We start from the raw sequence: 18,781 nt of genomic DNA, 5'->3' as shown, positions 1-18,781 counted from the left end.
TGTGCCTTTGGCCAGCTTCAAAGTTTGTGCAGAATGCATAGTCTTCCAAAGCCCTGTGACCTCTGCAAAGGTCACTCGGATCCCTTCTGTTTTCTGAGTCTTTAGAATAGACACTTCCCCCTTGTACTTCAGTTGCACATCCCCATGAGGACTAGAAACTTCAAATTTAAATTGAGATTCACATTTCAGACCCACTATGCATTCTGACACACCACAAAACAAAAACCGTTGTGTTCCTTTCTCCTCATACGTTCATGAGAACGTTAGCAGAGCTGGTTTACCAATATCATCATTACCAGTGTATTTACCCAGTCGAATACGACTCTGAATTTAAGACAACCTCCTTAAAAAGTAGACATTAAATACAGTACACCTGCATTTACTCAAAAGCAACAAGACTCTTAATTTAAGACGACCTCCCGATTTCTAATATCAAAAAACTAGTCTTGGATTCATTGAAATACAATAATCATTCCCACCCTTCCTCCAGAAAACCCTGCACACATGCACCCTCACAACAACCCTGTGAGGTAAGCTAGGGTGAGTGTGTGAGTGACTGGCACAACACCACCCAGTGAGTTCCAGGGCCAACTGGGATTTGAACCCAGGTCGCCCCATTCCAAGTCAATGATCTATCCACACACACCCACTAGCCTGGATCTCTGCATTTATTGGGGGACCACACATTTGAGAGTGGTTTTTTTAAAAAAGTTAAGGCGGCAAGAAATGTGATTATTTAGAATATCCATATATTGCTTTGCTGCAAAGAAAGTTTTCAAAAGGAATGTGGAAATAGGTCTCTGCCCCAAAGTGCTCACAAAATTTAAAAAAGAAACATAAGGGAGACACCAGCAACAGCTCTGGAGGGATGCTGTGCGGGGACTGAATAGGGACGGTTATTCTCCCCCTGCTAAATACAAGAGAATTGCCACTTGAAATGTTTGCTCCGCTGGCAGGGGTTATATGTGGCAGGGGTTATAAAACAAACAAACAAACAAAAACCCTCCAAAAAAACGACAACCAAAGTCAGCTTGATCACAGAAATAGTTGCACAATCATAGTCAAGATTACATACATCACACTTCAACTTTTTTTTAAGACACTGGTCCTCAGAGAGGAACAAAATTACCCACATATGCTAGAGTTTCCCAACATTTTTTAAATAAACCCAACATTTTTTAAATTTCCCAACATTTTTTAAATAAATAATTTTTTTTAATAAACCAGTGTACGCTTTCTGTCACAAACCTTCGGCTCAGGTACGAGAGAGAGTCTGTGCGTCTGTCTCCATCCACACCTGTACACCCACAAGTTTAAATGTTCCAAGACAGGCTTACTCCAGTCGCCGACGTATATCCAGACCAAGCAACTCAAGCCGTCTTATTGATACCCCTATGGGGATTTGTACCCCCCACACACTGAGAACCCCAGCTCTGGAGAAACATGATTGGTCAAGTTCCGAACAATTTTATGCCAACACGAAAGACTCACCAGAGCATCTGCAGGTGGTGAATCCAGCACTTTGGGATACGATTCCAGAAAGAGGCGGGGTGGTTTCGGAGGTGGCACGTCAAACGTCAGTTTCACTGCTGGGAAATTGCTGTATTTGGGAGAGATGTTTTTAATGGTCGGTCTTTCAAGATTCTACAGGCAGACATCTGATCTTTGACAGAGGACCAGAAACAGCTGAAGATGACCCCAAGGTCGCTAGATAGTAAAATTCTCTGGCTTGCACCATAAAGGATGAGTGAGTGAAATTGTTCTGCAGTTTGCTTGAAATCAAGCAGATTACTTATACTAGTATTGAATTACTTATATAGTATTGAAATTACTTATACTAGTGTCTATCCTCAGGTTAAAAAGCCCCCGAATCAAGGAGGGGTCACAGGACAGAAAAGAAAATCTGGCTTTTGCAATAATCCAACTTCTTATTGCGAATAACACATTCCCAGCACAGCTATCACCAGGTAAAGGATTTTCCGCTGGGAAAATATCGCTTGCATTTTAATTCGCTCATTTAAATAGATCTGAATCTCACCCAAAACATCAACAGAGGTGCCTTTCCCAGAAAACTGAAATAAGCACAAGATACATTTTTTAAAAGCAAAGATGTGCCACTCATTGTTGGAGGGATCTTTAATATTTACTCAGGTTTGCTTACAATATTGATTGACGTTATCTTTAATATTGACTTGTTCATTGTCAATGACTTGTTCATTGTCATTGTCAATGTCAATTTGTATGTTATTTCTCTGTGTAAACCGCCCTGAGCCATTTTTGGAAGGGCGGTATAGAAATCTAATTAATAATAATGATGATGACGACGACGACATGGACATACCAAGATGGAGGTGGGATTGGCTGTAATTCTAAGCTTTAATTCTCACCAATCTACTAAAATGCCATTGGTTCATCTTCTTCCCTCTCCTCTAACACTAAACATTCGGGGTCACCAATGACATGAATTGGCAGGAGATCTAGGGCAGACAAACTGCTTCTCCAGAGCTTGTCAGACTACAGCTCCCATCATCCCCTGCTGTTGGGGATGGTGGGAGCGGTAGTCCAACAACTGGGAGACCCAAGCTTGAGAACCCCTGGAGCTGAGAGAGATGGATCAATATTCCGATTCAATACAGGAGGACCTCAATATTCGCAGGGGTCCACGTTCCACAGATACGGAAACCGCAAATATCGAGTCATTGTGACATCGAGAAAACATATTTCAGGGGCAGGGGAGGAAGCTGCCTACCACACTTAGCTGCTCCTCTGAGTCATGCTGTGTCCCCGAATGCTGCCAACTCAGCTGGAGATCGCCAGGGTTTTTTCCTTGAAATTTTAAAATTTTAAAATTTTATTTTAAAAAGGGAGCCGCTTTGAAACTCCGAAACACAAAATGGTGGCTGTGAAATGACCTCCGCGGTCATTTCGAGCCACCCCCATCTAGGGTTGGCGTATTCTTGATTTCCATATCCAGAAGCCAGATTTGCATATTATGTAAATGGGCTCGAAAATAATTTTTGAGCAGAAAAGTGACTAAACATTTTGTTCCACAACTCCACTTCTTTTTTTTCTACAAAAAAAATGAAAGCTGAAATCTGGGTGAATCTCAGTGTGCTAAGCAATCTGGGTGAGATGCTTAAAATCCAGGTGAAACCTGGAATTCCAGAGGGCATGGCAACTCTACCTCCAACCCACATGTTCCTTTGTCTGCATAGGCCAAGGTCAGGTGTCTAATGCCTGACCGCGCATACGCGAATAAAGAAACCACAGGTACACCTGTATAGGGCAACTCCATAGGTTCCTTTGAGCTTGCAAGCTCTGAGTATCACAGGTCTCCTGGCCACTCCATTTCCTGCGCGTTCAGTGCTCCTGCTCCCCTCTCCCCACCAGAAACCCAATCAATATTTTAGTTCCACATAGTCAACCCGATTTGCCTATCCGAATCGAAATATACCCATTTAAGCAAGAAAATCAAATCGGTCTTTAGAGTGACTGGCAATCTCAGCCCTGGTCTCAAGTGGTTTACCTGGCCTCTGCTACCACTGCCTCTGTCTGAAGAGATGGGGCCGGAAAAGCATTATTCGCATGCGTGGCAGCCTGGAGAGGGGGGCTCAGGGTGCCCAGAGAATTACAGGGGGGCAGCAGGTTCATCATAAGGCGGCCCCACGTGGCAACGTTGATATTCATCTGAGAGGCTCGGAGGAACTCTTTCCCTGCAAAGGCACACAAGAAGCTGCTGAGTAGATCCTGGTTCTTTGCTAAAAGCGGTCCTGCCTCGTAGCTACGAAGATGCTTCACAGAACCTGCTGGGGTATCTGTCGGACCTCATGGACCCACATGAGCTTGTCTGGACCCTCCATTCAACAGCTCAGGCCCTGCCGCTGAGATCTGGTTGGCGGGGACTAGAGAAACAGGGCCTTCTAGGTTGTGGCCCCTCACAGCTTTGGAACTTCCTCCCGGGGGAGCTTTAAGAACCTAAGAACATAAGAACAGCCCTGCTGGATCAGGCCCAAGGAAGCCCATCTAGTCCAGCATCCTGTTTCGCATAGTGGCCCACCAGATACCGCTGGAAGCCTACAGAAGGAGTTGAGGGCATGCCCTCTCTCCTGCTGCTACTCTTTTTTGCCATGCTCCCTTCACTCAGGGTTTCTGAAAACCATCTAAAGACCCGTCTTTTTAGAAAGGCTTTCAAATGGTTTGGCTGGCAGCTTGTATCTGGCAGGTTCTTAACTTCTTAACGTCCAACTTTGGTTTGAACTGGGTCACTTTATTAATTGTCTGGTCTTTTATTTTATGTTGTTTTATCTCTTGTTAATTTCATCAGCCATCCAAAGCAGTATTGCATTAGTGGATGGGGTAGAAACGTTTTTTTTTTTAAAGGAATGAATGAACCCTTTGCACTCAGGACCCATTCAAGTATTGGATTTCCTGACATTTTTAGGTTTAAGACAATTGCTTCTCCCCTGCAAAAGGAAGGGGGGGAAAGTAAGGAAGCAGGGAGCTACAGGCAACTCAAATTTTGATTGAACTAATGACACTGCAGGGGTGTCCAATTCTGCCTCCCCCCCCCACCAAGGATTTACTTATTTGAAATCCTGAATCCATCCCAGAAGCTGCTGTTAAACCCACGGGACTGATAAAAAGAAAGGCATTATAGTGGCAGTCCCTGTCTTCCACTCCCACCTCCACCCCACTGGGTCTGGACAGCGGCTTCAGCAAGGAAGTGGGAGCACAATTCAAGTCAACGCAGGGGGAGAAGAGCTAAACCAGGGCTCCAATATCACACGGAGGAGAGCTGGTCTTGGGGTAGCAAGCATGAATTGTCGCCCTTGCTAAGCAGGGTCTGCCCTGGTTTGCATTTGAATGGGAGGCTACATGTGAGCACTGTAAGCTATTGCCCTCCGGGGATGGGGCCGCTCTGGGGAGAGCGGAAGGTTCCAAGTTCCCTCCCTGGCAGCATCTCCAAGATAGGGTTGAGAGAGATTCCTGCCTGCAGCCTTAGAAAAGCCGCTGCCAGTCAGTGTAGGAAATACCAAGCTAGATGGACCAAGGGTCTGACTCGGTATAAGGCAGACTCCTATGTCCCTATCTTTAACAATCTTTAAGAATGCTGATCTGCAAAGAAACTCCCTATTCTACATACATCCACCACGCTGCCAAGGATTCAGGGACGTGTCCTCAAGATCTCTGTCCATATAGTACCCAGCCAGACCCCTTCAGCCTCATGGTCACCCTATATGGACTAAAGACAGACGACAGATTACCGTATTAAACATGGGCACCCATGTAGGCCGAGGAAAGGGGGACCCAGGGGTAGCATCAGAAGGTGAGAATCAGCATGTGGAAGGCAGTTATTTTTATTCATTTTTTTAAAAAAAATTTGCTTTGCCCCGTACACTTACACACGGTGCATTTTTGCAACCGCCTTACCTTTTTGTTTGAGGAAAATGCACTTCTGACGTTGCAGCTTGGACCGTCGCTCAATCACGGGGTTACTGAAGGTTATCTGCAGAAGAAGGGTGTGGAGAAGAAATAAAAAGGGAGTCCTTCAAAAATGCATATGGCCTACAATGACCAAATATATATATATATTTTCTCACTAAGCCTGGGCGGTTCCTTCTCTGAGGGTTACAGAGGAAGCTGCCCTTTACAGAGTCAGACCCTCGGTCTATCTGGCTCAGTTGTCAGCACTGGCTGGCAGTAGCTCTCCAAAGTTTCAGGCAGAAGTCTTTCCTGGCCCTACCTGGAGATGCTGCCTGGGATTGATCTTCTGCATGCAAAGCAGATGCTCTTCCACTGAACTACAGCCCCATCCTTGAAAACCCCCAAGTAGGCAAGTACCATTATACCCATTTTGCAGATGGGGAAGACCGAGGTCAAGACTTGAACCTGGGATCTTCTGCATGCAAAGCAGATGCTCTTCCACTGAACTACAGCCCCATCCTTGAAAAACCCCAATCCTGTCAAGTAGGCAAGTACCATTATACCCATTTTGCAGATGGGGAAGACTGAGGCTCGCTGAAGGCCACGACAGCCCTTCCTCTGATAGCTGGCCTTTACGACCATTTTCCCTGAGTGCATGGACACTCAGGGAAAGCTGCTTCATGCAGTGCTACACCAGCAGAGAAAGGAAACCCTCCAGCCCCTTTACCTCTGCAAAAAGCATGCCTTGGGGTTCGAGGGAGAGGCACATGCCATGGCGTTCGTTATCGAGGAAGTCGTCCAAGCGCAGGAACTTCACCGCACACAACTCCCTCCAGTCGCGCCAGTACACGGAGATCTCCAGCTCTCGGGACTACAGGCAAAGGGGGGCAGGAAACGAGTGAGCGCGATTTCCTGAACGGTATCAAAGCCGTCAGCAATGAGCAGCCCCGAAGCTGAACCTGGCCTCCGGATGCCCGAGCACGGACCTATTCGCATTCAACAAAATCGGCTACTTTGTGCCCTGTTGGTGTTTTAGTATTTAGATGGCTGCTTTTAGTCTTTCTGTTTTTCATCCCCTCTTCCTGACTTGTACTTTTTCTGCATTTAAAAACACCAAATATTTATATACCACTTTTCAACAAAAGTATCCAAAGTAGGTTTACATAGAGAAATAAACAAACTAGCTGGCCTGGCACAGAGCATCTATGTGCTAGTTCTCCCTGTCTCCTCCCCCCCGCCCCAACACACACACACACACCCCGCCAATTCGGCTCCTTGAGCCGCCTTCCCCCACCATCTGAGATGGCAGCAGAGGTTTTCTGACCCTTTTGCTCCCCCTTCTCCATTTACTCTCCTCTGCTACCCGTCATCCTTCCAAGATGCCAAATCACACCATCCATTTCTCAACCACAACTCATCCCTTTCATTGGGGCACTTTATTTCCTAGAATCCATCTGGCTCCTCCTGCGGATGCACTTAACACCTCCAGCTTTTGAAAGTCACTTCCTTCACTAGCCTCCCCCACCCCCCATCTTTCCTATCTCACTCAGGGGTTCTCAGACTTGGGTCTTCAGATGTCGGCGGACTACAACTCCCATCACCCCCCAGCTACAATGGCCTTTGGAGGAGGATGATGGGAGTTGTAGTCCATCTGGGGACCACCACCACCACTCCAAGTTGAGAACCTCTGCTTAAACCATTTCTCACCAACATCTGGGGGCCAAAATTTAAGGATGCATCATCATCATCATCATCATCATCATCATCATCATTATTATTATTAATTCGCTTGCCTTTCCCTTGCGTCTCTCTTTCTTAGATTGTAACCCTGAGGCTGTGTCTTTTGCTTGATTTTCTGTGCAATGCCTAGTTTGTATCCAGAAATAAATTGCAGTTTTACTAAGCCAGGTTCTATCACAATATTGCCACAAAACTGCAGTGTTAAGATCCTAGAAACATGCAAGCACGCGTCAACACACACAGACACACACTTACTTTATCCAGTTCAATAATAAAGGTCTGATCCCAAGCCTGGTTATTAACCGGTCCCCAGTTCGTCTGGCCAACCACCTTGTTGTCCACCTTGAGAACAGCAAGGACTTCACCTATAGCAGTGGGAGAAAGAGACTATTCTAAGAGTCTGTCTGGATCAAACCAAGGAGTTCATCAAGCCTAGCATCCTGTCTCCCACAGTGGCCAACCAGATGAGATGTTGGAGGGCTATAGGCCACCTCCAGCCTCAGAAGCAGGATGCCTCTGAGTACCAGTTGCAGGGGAGTAACAGAATGCCCTCAACTCCTGCCTGTCGGCTTCCAGCGGCATCTGGTGGGCCACTGTGTGAAACAGGATGCTGGACTAGATGGGTCTTGGGCTTCTAGTGGGTTCCATAACAGATTTCATGAGGTCTAGCGTCTTGAGTCAGCAGGAGAGCAAGGAGCCCCCTGCCATTAGACTCCCAAGGAGCTCAGATGTCCAAACTAGAGTCAGGAGTACAGCAGTGTATCTTACACAGGAACATAGGAAGCTACCATATACCGAGTCAGACCCTTGGTCTGTCTAGCTCAGGATTGCCTACCCTGACTGGCAGCGGCTTCTCCAAGGTTGCGGGCAGGAGTCTCTCTCAGCCTTATCTTGGAGATGCTACCAGGGAGGAAACTTGGAACCTTCTGCATGCAAGTAGGCAGGTGTTCTTCCCAGAGTAGCCCCATCCCCAAGGCGATTATCTTCCAGTGCATACACATGTAGTCTCCCATTCAAATGCAAAGCAGGGTGGACCCTGCTTAGCTAAGGGGACAATTCATGCTTGCTACCACAAGACCAGCTCTCCTCCCAGGTCCCACTGGAGAACACTCACTGCAGAGTTCCTGGTTCCGAATATGCTTGGCGACAGCTCCGCGGCTATGAATGCTCATGCTGGCCCAGCTCCGGGTTAAGGGCTTCAGGTCGCCAGGGCTCCCGTAGATGGGTGTTGAACCGGCCACTCGGGAACGGCCCGGAACCTTTTCCAATAGATCTTGGCAGCCCATCAGCCGTACTTCCAGTGTGCCTAGGGCCGTCAATATTGCCCAAGGAAGAAAGAGGGGAAGGAGAACACGGGGTGAAATTTTGTCAAGTTCACAGAATGGTGGGATATAGAAATCCCAGTGGAGCCACTGGAGGCAGCGAGGTAGAGGCAGGAGGCAGCGAGGTAGAGGCAGGAGGCAGCGAGGTAGAGGCAGGAGGCAGCGAGGTAGAGGCAGGAGGCAGCGAGGAAGAGCGGCCCTTGCTGTTCTCCACCCCAAACCACAGAGAGTTTAAAAGTTACCTGTGAGGCCTGTGGGCTTGATCAAGGATGTAATTGGCTGCGCACCGCCCTGCGGAGAGCCCAGAAAAGATGAGTGCACCAGCTCCTGTTTGAGGATCGCTCGCTTTGGGTGATCGGGGGACAGACGGCCAAGAAGGTGCTCGAGGGATAGACGGAGCAGATCAATCTTCTGGGAGGATTCTTGCAAGCGGGCCTGAGCCTGAAGGAAGGGATTTGGGAAGCAAGGAAGATCGGACCGAGAGAGAACCCAGACTGGCATCTCTGACTGTCTTGCAGGGCAGTCGCCTCATCGCCTGCAAAACCTCGACACCGGTTTCCTAACAGTGACCCGGTCACCTTGCCTACCTCAGCCAGGACTTTCCGGTCTTGCACCCGCCTGCCCCCCAGGATCTTCACCACGTTTTTGGCTCCTTCAGCCACTGCGGCTTCGATCCGGAGGCGATGCCGCAGTTCTTCGATCCGTAGCTCCAGGAGACTGACCGCGCCTCCGTTTTTCACTGAGGAGACCAGAGAAGAATGGGTAAGAAGGCGAGGCAGCAGCACAGACGGCTCTGATGTGGGCCCTGCACCTCCTGAAACTGTGGAAACATGACTGTGGCAGTGCAGAAGATAGTAGGGTCACAGCACCCCACATCAGGAGAGTTGCAGGTCTTTATTGATTTTAAAGGTTCTAGTCCTCAGGCTCAAAAGCGTATCAGCAATTCCTGGGGACATCTCTAAAGGAGGAGGAGGTTTGGTAGGATTCCCCTAGTGCTTCAGGAATGGGACTAGAGTCCCTGTCAGACCTACTCAGGAATATAGGTGGGATTATCAGGGAAGTGAACTAGGAGAAAGTAAACAAGAAAGAAAGAAAGAGGAATTCCAGCCACTTCTCAAGTGCCAATGCTCACGGCATCCCTTACCTGCCGGATCCACTGTGTCTGCCCCACCACCTGCCGACTGAGACACCTTCACAATCTGCATACGGATCAACTCGATCTTGGTCTTGCTGTCTTGCAGCATCTGTTGAGCCGTCGCCAAAAGCTTCCGTTCCTGGAACGACGAGGCAGGCAGAGGGTCCTACTCAATGAGAGGCCCTGAGCACCACCTAACAGTGCAATGGACTGAAGGCCATTGTGGCTGGGGATAGTGGGGGTTGCTTAGGGACACAGGAAGCTGCCACATACTGAGTCAGACCCTTGGTCCGTCTAGCTCAGTATTGCCTACCCAGACTGGCAGCGGCTTCTCCAAGGTTGCCGGCAGGAGTCTCTCCCAGCCCGATCTTGGAGATGCTACTAGGGAGGGAACGTGGGACCTTCTGCATGCAAGTAGCAGGTGCTCTTCCCAGAGTGGCACCACTCCCTAAGGGGAATATCTTACAGTACTCATACATGTAGTCTCCCATTCAAATGCAAACCAGGGCAGATACTGCTTAGCAAAGGGAGCCATTCATGCTCACTACAGCAAGGCCAGCCCTTCTCCCCTCTCCTAATAGCTTGTAGTCTAACATCTGCTGGGGAGCAACATTTGCTAAGCAGGACTCACCTTGTTTTGCATTTGGATGGGTAACTACACTGTCTGCTGTAAGATATCCCCCTTAGAGGAGGACTGCACAACTTTGGCCCTCCTGCAAGTGTTGGACTGTGACTCCCATAACTGCCGACTACTGGCCACTCTGGCTGGGAATGATGGGAGTTGTAGTCCGAGAACATCTGGGGACTCAAGTCTTTCTGGTTGATGCCATCATGTCAACATTTGCAATTCTGTTTAGACTTCCATCCAAAGTGGCCCCTGAAAACAGGAAGCAGCTGAGTCTGATCACTGGCTCAGGATTGCTTGCACTGACTGGCAGCAGCTCTCCAAGGCTTCAGGCAAGGGTCTTTCCCAGGCCTACCTGGAGATGCTGCCAGGGATTTAACCTGGGACCTTCTGCATGCCAAGCAGATGCTCCGTCCCATGACTGCCCTTAACTAGGCTTACCTTTGTGGCACTGGAATACATTTGGATCATGTTCTCTGCTCCTTGCTTCACCTTCATCTCAATGTGGAGCTGTTTCTTCAGAGCCTCTATCCGCCTTGTCACAGGGTCCGGGCTCCTTTCCCAGAGACAGAGACCAGGGGACATTTTCCCATCTATAATAAAAGCAACCCTCTTCAAACTCAAAGACCATCCAGCTCCTCCATGGGTTTCTCCAAACATGCTGCTCAACTTTGGCCCTCCTGCAGATGTTGGCCTACAATTCCCATAATTCTTGGCTATTGGCCACTTTGCCCAGGGATTATGGGAGTTGTAGTCCAAAAACAGCTGGTGGGGCCTAAGTTGAGCAGGCCTGCTCCAAAACATGGGTCTTCCTGCCACACCAATTCTGCCCAGCAGAACCACCAAGAGTAGCAGTCTTCCAGTTAGGCCCCCATGCCCTCAGACCCCGAGATCCTCCCCAGCCCTGCCCGCACCTGTCTCCTCCTCCTCCTTTTCCGTTGCAACAATCCAAGCATCAAGCTCCCGGAGTTCCTGATGCAACTGTTCCAGTTTGTGATTGGTGGATTTCAGAACGTTCTCCACGTGTGACAGGTTCTTTTTGTCGGTCGTCACTCGCCGCAGGTTTTCTGCCCCTTCCTTCATCTTCAGCTCCTTCTGGATGGCCCGGCGAATGAGCTCCTTCTCGTCCTCCAGCTTCTGCTGGAAGCCCGGATCCATGACATTCGCCCCGTTGCTCAGCTGCTGGAGATGGCTGCCCTACAGTCAGTCCGATTCGGGAGAGAGAACGACACGAATTAGACGACACACAGAAAGATGCTTGCAGAGCATCTGCCAACTGGTACTTTGTGACACAGATCCTCAGCTTTGGGTCCCCAGATGTTGTTGGAGAGCAACTCCCACCACTCCTTTAGCCATTGTGGCTGAGAATGATGGGAGTTGTAGTCCAACAACATCTGGGGCCCAAGGCTGAGAATCCCTGCTTTATGGCACAACCCAGCGGTAAAATAGAGACAGGGGGTTAAAGAAAAAAGGAGACACACGTGCACTCTAACGGTCCCTGTTCAGGGACGCTTTCCTAGGATCAGTTGATCCTAACTCTGATTCAAATTTGAGGAGCACGCCACTCCTTTGAGGTAGGCTGCCACCAGTTGAAGACTGATCTAAAGCTACTGACCAGGCGCAGACACGGCTTCAACAACCATCTGGCGTGGGACTTGCAGGCACTGTACGACTGGAGACCACACAACCCAGCTCTAGATGGTGGAAGATGCAATTCTGGGGTGGCATACCACTGGTTTAGATCAGGGATTCTCAACGTTGGATCCCCAGATGTTTTTGGACTTCAACTCCCATAATCCCCAGCCCTAGTGGCCTTTGGCTGGAGATTATGGGAGTTGAAGTCCAATAACTTCTGGGGACCCAACGTTGAGAATCCCTGGTTTAGATCATCATCTGAAGCTAGCCAGTGTTTTCTGTACCGCCATCTACACATCTGAGTCCTGGGGCTACTCCCATTTTGTACATCATTCCTTAAAAATAAAGATATGTCTTCCAGTTTCAGAAGTAGCTGCAAAAGTACCAGGAACTCTGCAACCAACTAACACCTCAAAGAGGTTTGGAGACTGGCGAGAACTGGAAAGAGGACAAAGTAGCTTTCATATCACTGCTTGAGCTTAGGAAATTCACGCCCAATGAGTAAGAAGACCAGGAATACAGCCAAAGTCCCAGAGCGGGAAAAATCAAAGTGTGGATTGACAATCGGGGCTAAACATTAACAGAAGGTTAATGCAAAAGTTGGTTGGCCGGCTGTGGAAGATGTGAACAGAAGGGCTGACAGTTTGCAGAAGTACATTTTGAAATGAATTATCTGGCCGGGAGGGGTGAAAATATTGTTCAAAGTCTAAGTCAGGGGTGGGCAAACTTGGCCCTCTGGCTATTGTTGAACTACAACTCCCATCATCCCCTGCCACAATTTATAGTGGCGGGGGTGATGGGAGTTGTAGTTTATAAGAACAGCCCTGCTGTCTCAGGCCCAAGGCCGATCTAGTCCAGCATCCCATTTCATACAGATGACTCGGACAAGCTCAGCACCAGCTGGACAGTCAGGGTTGCCCAGCCCTGGAATTCTTCCCTACTGCCCTTTGCAAGAAAAAGGGGGAGATGGAACAGAAGCAAAGGAACAAGAATGAGAATTCTCTTGGGGTTTTTTTTTAGAGGGAGGAAGACTGTATCGCACACGTTGGTTTAAAAGCCATTTCCTGCTCTTTACAGGGAGACCGAGAATTGCCAATTTGGGATTGAGGTCCTGACGAACCAAATTTACAGGGATCAAGAAATGTTGGCTCCGTTCACCAGCCAGATAAAAATTTTACCCATCACGCTATGTTGGAACATTGCTCACTGGGACTGATTTATTTATTTTACTCATCGGGTATCATTTCCCATTCCCACACATCACAGACTAGTGGATTTCCCGAGCCTTGCTAACCGAGAATCCACCAAACGACAATTCCCAGAACTGTCTACAACTCCCAGAACTGTCTGGGTGAGAGTGTACGGTAGTTCTACCTACCCTAGAATGGAAACGCATAAACCCCTTTGGGATGGCCCATAAATTACGTCATACTTTTGGGGGGGGAGGTGCACATTATAAACTCCCTCTCATTGTGTGATCGTTTGCCACTCTAGCAGAGATCCCCTCACCATCATACATCCCATTATATAATAATATGACATCACACTTCATAGAATTTTAGAGTTGGAAGGGACCTCTAAGTCCAACCCTCCTGTTCGGTGCAGGACATTCATGTGGCACTTTCTGAGCATGGAAACCAAGTTCTTCATTTATATTATCTTGATGTAATCATTGGAAACGGTCTTCTACCAAGTCAGACTATCGGTCTCTCTAGCTCAGTTTTGCTTATACTGACCCTCCAAGTCAACTCTCCAAGATTTCAGGCAGGAGTCCTCCCCAGCCCTGCCCGGAGATGCTTCCATGGACTGAACCTAGGACCTTCTGCATGCAAAGCAGATGCTCTTCCGCTACAGCCCCATCCCTGTAAACCCCCAATCCTGTGAAGTAGGCACATACCATTATACCCATTTTGCAGATGGGGAAGACTGAGGCGGAGAGGGACTGGCTTGCTGAAGGCCATGACGGCAGAGGCAACATTCAAACCAGGGGGTTTTCAGTTCAAATCTCAGGCTTTTAGCCGTAATGGCATATGTTGGGCTCCTAAGCAGTGTTCCCTCTAACAGGAATTACCAGATGTTGCTGACTACAACTCCCATAATGCCCAGCCAAAGGCCATTGCAGCTGGTTCAACATGGCACGGGTGCACCAGATTATGCAAGGACCCACAGAGAGTTAGTACACTGGGGATGCTGGGAGTTGTAGTGAACAATATCTGGGAATCCCTGTTAGAGGGAACACTGCTCCCAAGTAGTCTCACATTCAGCGATTGCTGCTTTACACCCCTTCATCCAATTTTCTGGGCACAGGCCTTATTTCCTACCCCCTGTGTTCGAAAAGTCTCTGCCCCATGTCCTGCTTGTGTGCTTAAGCAGGATGCTGGACGAGGAGGCCTTTGGTCCAATCTTGCAGGATTTTTCTTATGCACTTATAACATGTATGCAACACCCTATTTTTGTCTCCTAACCTGTGACCCTCCAGATGTTGCTGAATTACAACTCTCATCTCCAGCTACAATTTATTGTGGTTGGAGATTATAGGAACATAGGAAGCTGCCATATACGGAGTCAGACTCTTGGTCCATCTAGCTCAGTATTGTCTACCCAGACTGGCAGCGGCTTCTCCAAGGTTGCAGGCAGGAATCTCTCTCAGCCCTACCTTGGAGATGCAGCCAGGGAGGGAACTTGGAATCTAGATGCTCTTCCCAGAGCGGCTCCATCCCCTCAGGGGAATCTCTTCCAGTGCTCACACTTCTAGTCTCTCATTCAAATGTAACCAGGATGGACCCTGCTTAGCTAAGGGGACAAGTTTGCTTGCTACCACAAGACCAGCAATCCTCTCCGAAGGTAGGCCAAACGTTAGGCTTTTAGTTGAATTTGTATTGACTTCAACTGCATTTTGTATACCATATGTTTTCATGTTTGTTTTTAAACGTTGGGTTTTCTTATTTGTTTGTGGACCACCCTGAGACTTGTGTAACTGACAGTTTAGGAAGGAACATAGGAAAATCAAAAGCTGCCATATACTGAGTCACACCATTGGTCTGTCTAGCTCAGTATTATCTACACGGGACTGGCAGCAGCTTCTCCAAGGTTGGAGGCAGGAATCTCTCTCAGCCCTAGCTTGGAGATGCTGCCAGGCAGGGAACCTGGAACCTTCTGCTCTTCCCAGAGCGGCTCCATCCCCTGAGGGGAAGATCTTACAGTGCTCACACATATAGCCCCCATTCAAATGCAAACCAGGGCAGATCTTGCTTAGCAAAGGGGGCAATTCACTCTTCTACCACAAGACTAGTTCTCCTCCCAATGCAAGTTGAATAACCTATAACTATGTTTATTTACCAAGTCAACAACTATTACCTGGCTATTATAAAGTTCCATTCATTTCAAGCACATGCTTAAATCATTGCTACTGAAGTCAAGGGGACCTACAAACGCTTGGGCTTGACGACTTAATTCTTCCCTGGCAGATTTCCCTGAAACGAATCTGAAACTTTCCCAAACTCTCTCCCAACAGAGAGGGGAAAGTTGCATAGAGCTGGCAACGATTAAATCAGATGGGAGGTCATGCAAAGAGAGAGTTACGTACATCAGGAGACAAAGCAAGGAAATGCGCTAAGCGGCGCCAAAGCGAGGACACGGCAGCTGCCAACCGCCTCTAAAAAGGTTAGCAAGAAGCTTCCTTTATACAACCTTGTCTTCCCAGCCAAAACACAAAAGCTTCAAGCCCTCTGGCTCCATTTCCAAAAGTGTTTTCGATCCTCCAAAGCAAGTTACAGAGAATTCCTCTCTCACACATCCAGGATAAGAACATAGGAACCAAGGAAGCTGCCATCTACGGAGTCAGACCATTGATCCGTCTAGCTCGGTACTGTCTACACAGACTGGCAGCGGCTTCGTCAAGTTTGCAGGCAGGAATCTCTCTCAGCTCGATCTTGGAGATGCTGCCCGGGAGGGAACGTGGAGCCTTCTGCATGCAAGCATACAGATGCTCTTCTCAGAGTAGCCCCATCCCCGACAGGGAATATCTTACAGTGCTCACATGTAGCCTCCCATTCAAATGTAAACCAGGACAGATCCTGCTTAGCAAAGGGGACAATTCATGCTTGCTACCACTAGACCGGCTGTCTTCCAGCCCAGCCGGCCAATCTTCTCTGAAGTTTCTAGTCCTCATGGGCTAAATATGGAAAAGGCTCACAAAGGGGAGCTCAGTCCTGCTAACTGGGCAATGTAGTCCATTTTGAAAAGATACCTTTTTTAGTTCGCTGAGGGAGAGCAACTGACCCCATCCAGCCTACCCCAGCACCTTTCCAACGACTATTTCTGGTGCCTTCCCCAATGCGTTGCCTTTTAAATTGCGATAACATTTTGCAACAATTTATCTGTAGTATGCTTTCACAATCCAGTAAACACTAAACACTTCTGAGATTTGTTGTTGTTGAAAAATGATACATATATATACACAACAAGAAAAAAGAAAAATAGGCCCAATTGTTTTTTTTGTTTTTTAGGGCCTCTACAAGCTTCCCTTTTGCATTGCGGGAACACAGGAAGCTGCCTTTTACTGAGTCTGACCCTTGGGTCCATCTAGCTTAGTATTTTCTGCACTGACTGGCAGCAGCTTCAGTTTCAGGCAGGGGTCTTTCTCAGCCCTACTGCGAGAAGCTCTTTCAGACTCCCTCGTTTTCTCAACATCACGGTCAGAACAGAAGGGTGCTGGAGTGCACTACTGCTTTTGAAAGCTCTACTATGTAATTCTAGACACTTGGGTGAGATTATTAGGCATTAAGGTCATCAAGGGAGGCCAGCTCATCTGGCAGCGACTCTGGAGCGGGCATTCTCCGTATTCACTTCAGGGCTGTGGAATGCAGAGATATATCTGTGACCTAATGTCTTTGTCAGCCTTCAAGAGAGCCTTTGAGACACATTTTTTTTTAAAGCCTGGTTGTTAGTAATCTTTGAATGTTTTAAATTGTTGTTTTTAAAGTTTGCTTTATTATGTTTTAATTGTGTTTATTTTTATCACATTTATTGTGTTTTTATTGTATCCTAGAGCCTAGAATAGGAACATAGGAAGCTGCTGCATACTGAGCCAGACCCTTGGTCCATCAAGCTCAGTATTGTCTGCACGGACTGGCAGCAGCTTCTCCAAGGCTGCAGGCAAGAGTCTCTCTCAGCCCTATCTGGAGATGCTAAGGAGGGAATCTGGAACCTTCTGCATGCAGATGCTCTTCCCAGAGCGGCCTCACCCGCTAAGGAGAAGATCTTACAGTGCTCACACCTCTCTCATGCAAATGCAAACCAAGGTGGACCCTGCTTAGCAAAGGGGACAATTCATACTTGCTACCACAAGACCAGCTCTCCTTCCAGCCAAAAAATAAAGAAAATAGTGAAAGTCTATTTAAAAACAACTAAAGACATACCTTTTTAAGGAGGCTTTTTAATGCTCCATCTTTGGTTATATCTGGTAAGGTTTTTATAGTTTTTATAATTTTCAATTTTTAGCTTTTAAAATAACTTAATTTGAACTTAAACATCAATTGTGGTTTTTAACTTGACTGTTAACTGGTTTACTCAATTTGGTTAATTTTATCACTTTTATTGTATATTGTTTCTATTTTATTGTTGTGAGCTGCCCCAAATAGTAGTGTACTGGAGGGGCGGGGTATAAATCTTCTAAAATAAATAAATAAAATAAATCTGTAGAGAATACACTTTGCCATGTTCATCTCACACACACACACCCCATTTCATAGTTGCATAATCGCCCGTCAGACATGAACACTTTGGGACCAATGCAAGAGTTTTCGAACTTGGGTCCCCAGATGATGTTGGACTACAGCTCCCATCATCCACCGCCACAATGGCCTGGGATGATGGGATTTGCAGCCCAACAATGTGGGGACTTGCATTTGAGAACCCCTGACACGGAACAATTTGATTCCACATCTTTTCCTCCTTTATTGCCTTCCAGGTTCCCCAAAGCAATAGGTAACCCACCAATCACCTTAGTCTTCAAGCGTTCCAGTGGAAATTCCAAAATTCCATGCATTCCTATGCCCTCCAGGAGGAACCCATGTCTCTCAATAGTCATTCTGTATCATTTCTTTTAGTACAACCTGGTTTCCCTCCAGGCTCATCTCTACAACTGTCTCTTCACTACGGGAGGAAACAGTAACTTTTTCAGCCCTGGGACATATGAAACAGGTCAACTCAGTAAACAGAAATCAGGATACAACCTCTTAAGTAACCAGAGACGGAGAAAACACAGCTACAAGCGACATCCTGTTAAATAAACAGGAAAACATAACAATGCAAGGAGGCATGAGTTCCCAACCTTGGGTCTCCAGATGCAGCTGGACTACAAAGCCCATCACCCCCAGCCAAGGCCATTGTGGCTGGCATGGCAGGAGTTGCCCAACACATCCAGAAACCAGAAGTTACAGAACTCCTGACACAGCGCATTAAAATCACCCCAAAGCCATAAGAACTTACAAATTAAGAGATGGTTAAACAAACACATGAGCCCGGAAGCAAATCCCAACTAACCTTGATATTGTGATGGAGTGTTTCTTTCTCTAGAAGTGGCTCAGGGGAACCAAGAAAGGGCAAGAACAGAACACAGGAAGCTGCCTTATGCTGAGTCAGAGTATTAATCCATCCAGCTCAGGATTGTTTACACTGGCTGGCAGCAGATCTCCAAGGATTCAGGCAGGAGTCTTTCCCAGCCCTACCTGGAGATGTTGCCAGGGATTGAACCGGGGGCCTTCTGCACGCCAAGCAGATGTTCTCCTACTGAGCTACGGCTCCTACAAAAGCTGACCTCACTTAAAGGAGGAGGTCAGACTCCAAATAGCCTGACATTTCCCTAGAAAATTGGTTCCCCTTCCCAATGCAATTATT

At 47.6% G+C, this 18,781-nt stretch overlaps 1 protein-coding gene across 3 annotated transcripts in view; it reads right to left on the bottom strand.

Annotated features, from left to right (window-relative positions):
• Nucleotides 1-18,781, bottom strand: part of PKN3 (protein kinase N3) — a 35,341-nt gene that overhangs the window by 14,300 nt on the left and 2,260 nt on the right. For 2 of the 3 annotated variants that reach the window (XM_053282195.1, XM_053282196.1), the window contains exons 2-12: nt 11,161-11,443; nt 10,688-10,839; nt 9,631-9,760; nt 9,074-9,225; nt 8,729-8,927; nt 8,279-8,470; nt 7,420-7,529; nt 6,152-6,295; nt 5,431-5,506; nt 3,527-3,713; nt 1,492-1,600 (exon numbers count right to left, since the gene is read on the bottom strand). In XM_053282195.1, the coding sequence (XP_053138170.1) occupies nt 1,492-1,600; nt 3,527-3,713; nt 5,431-5,506; nt 6,152-6,295; nt 7,420-7,529; nt 8,279-8,470; nt 8,729-8,927; nt 9,074-9,225; nt 9,631-9,760; nt 10,688-10,839; nt 11,161-11,443 (1,734 nt within the window). Of the gene's footprint in view, nt 1-1,491; nt 1,601-3,526; nt 3,714-5,430; nt 5,507-6,151; nt 6,296-7,419; nt 7,530-8,278; nt 8,471-8,728; nt 8,928-9,073; nt 9,226-9,630; nt 9,761-10,687; nt 10,840-11,160; nt 11,444-18,427; nt 18,528-18,781 lie in introns of those variants that run through there. The other variant, XM_053282197.1, reaches the window with a different exon arrangement.

This window comes from Hemicordylus capensis, chromosome 17 (genome assembly GCF_027244095.1).
Source record: "Hemicordylus capensis ecotype Gifberg chromosome 17, rHemCap1.1.pri, whole genome shotgun sequence".
In the NCBI taxonomy this organism is placed as follows: Eukaryota; Metazoa; Chordata; class Lepidosauria; order Squamata; family Cordylidae; genus Hemicordylus; species Hemicordylus capensis.
The sequence above is the reverse complement of the archived record's forward strand: the minus strand, read 5'-3'. Positions and strand labels throughout refer to the sequence as shown.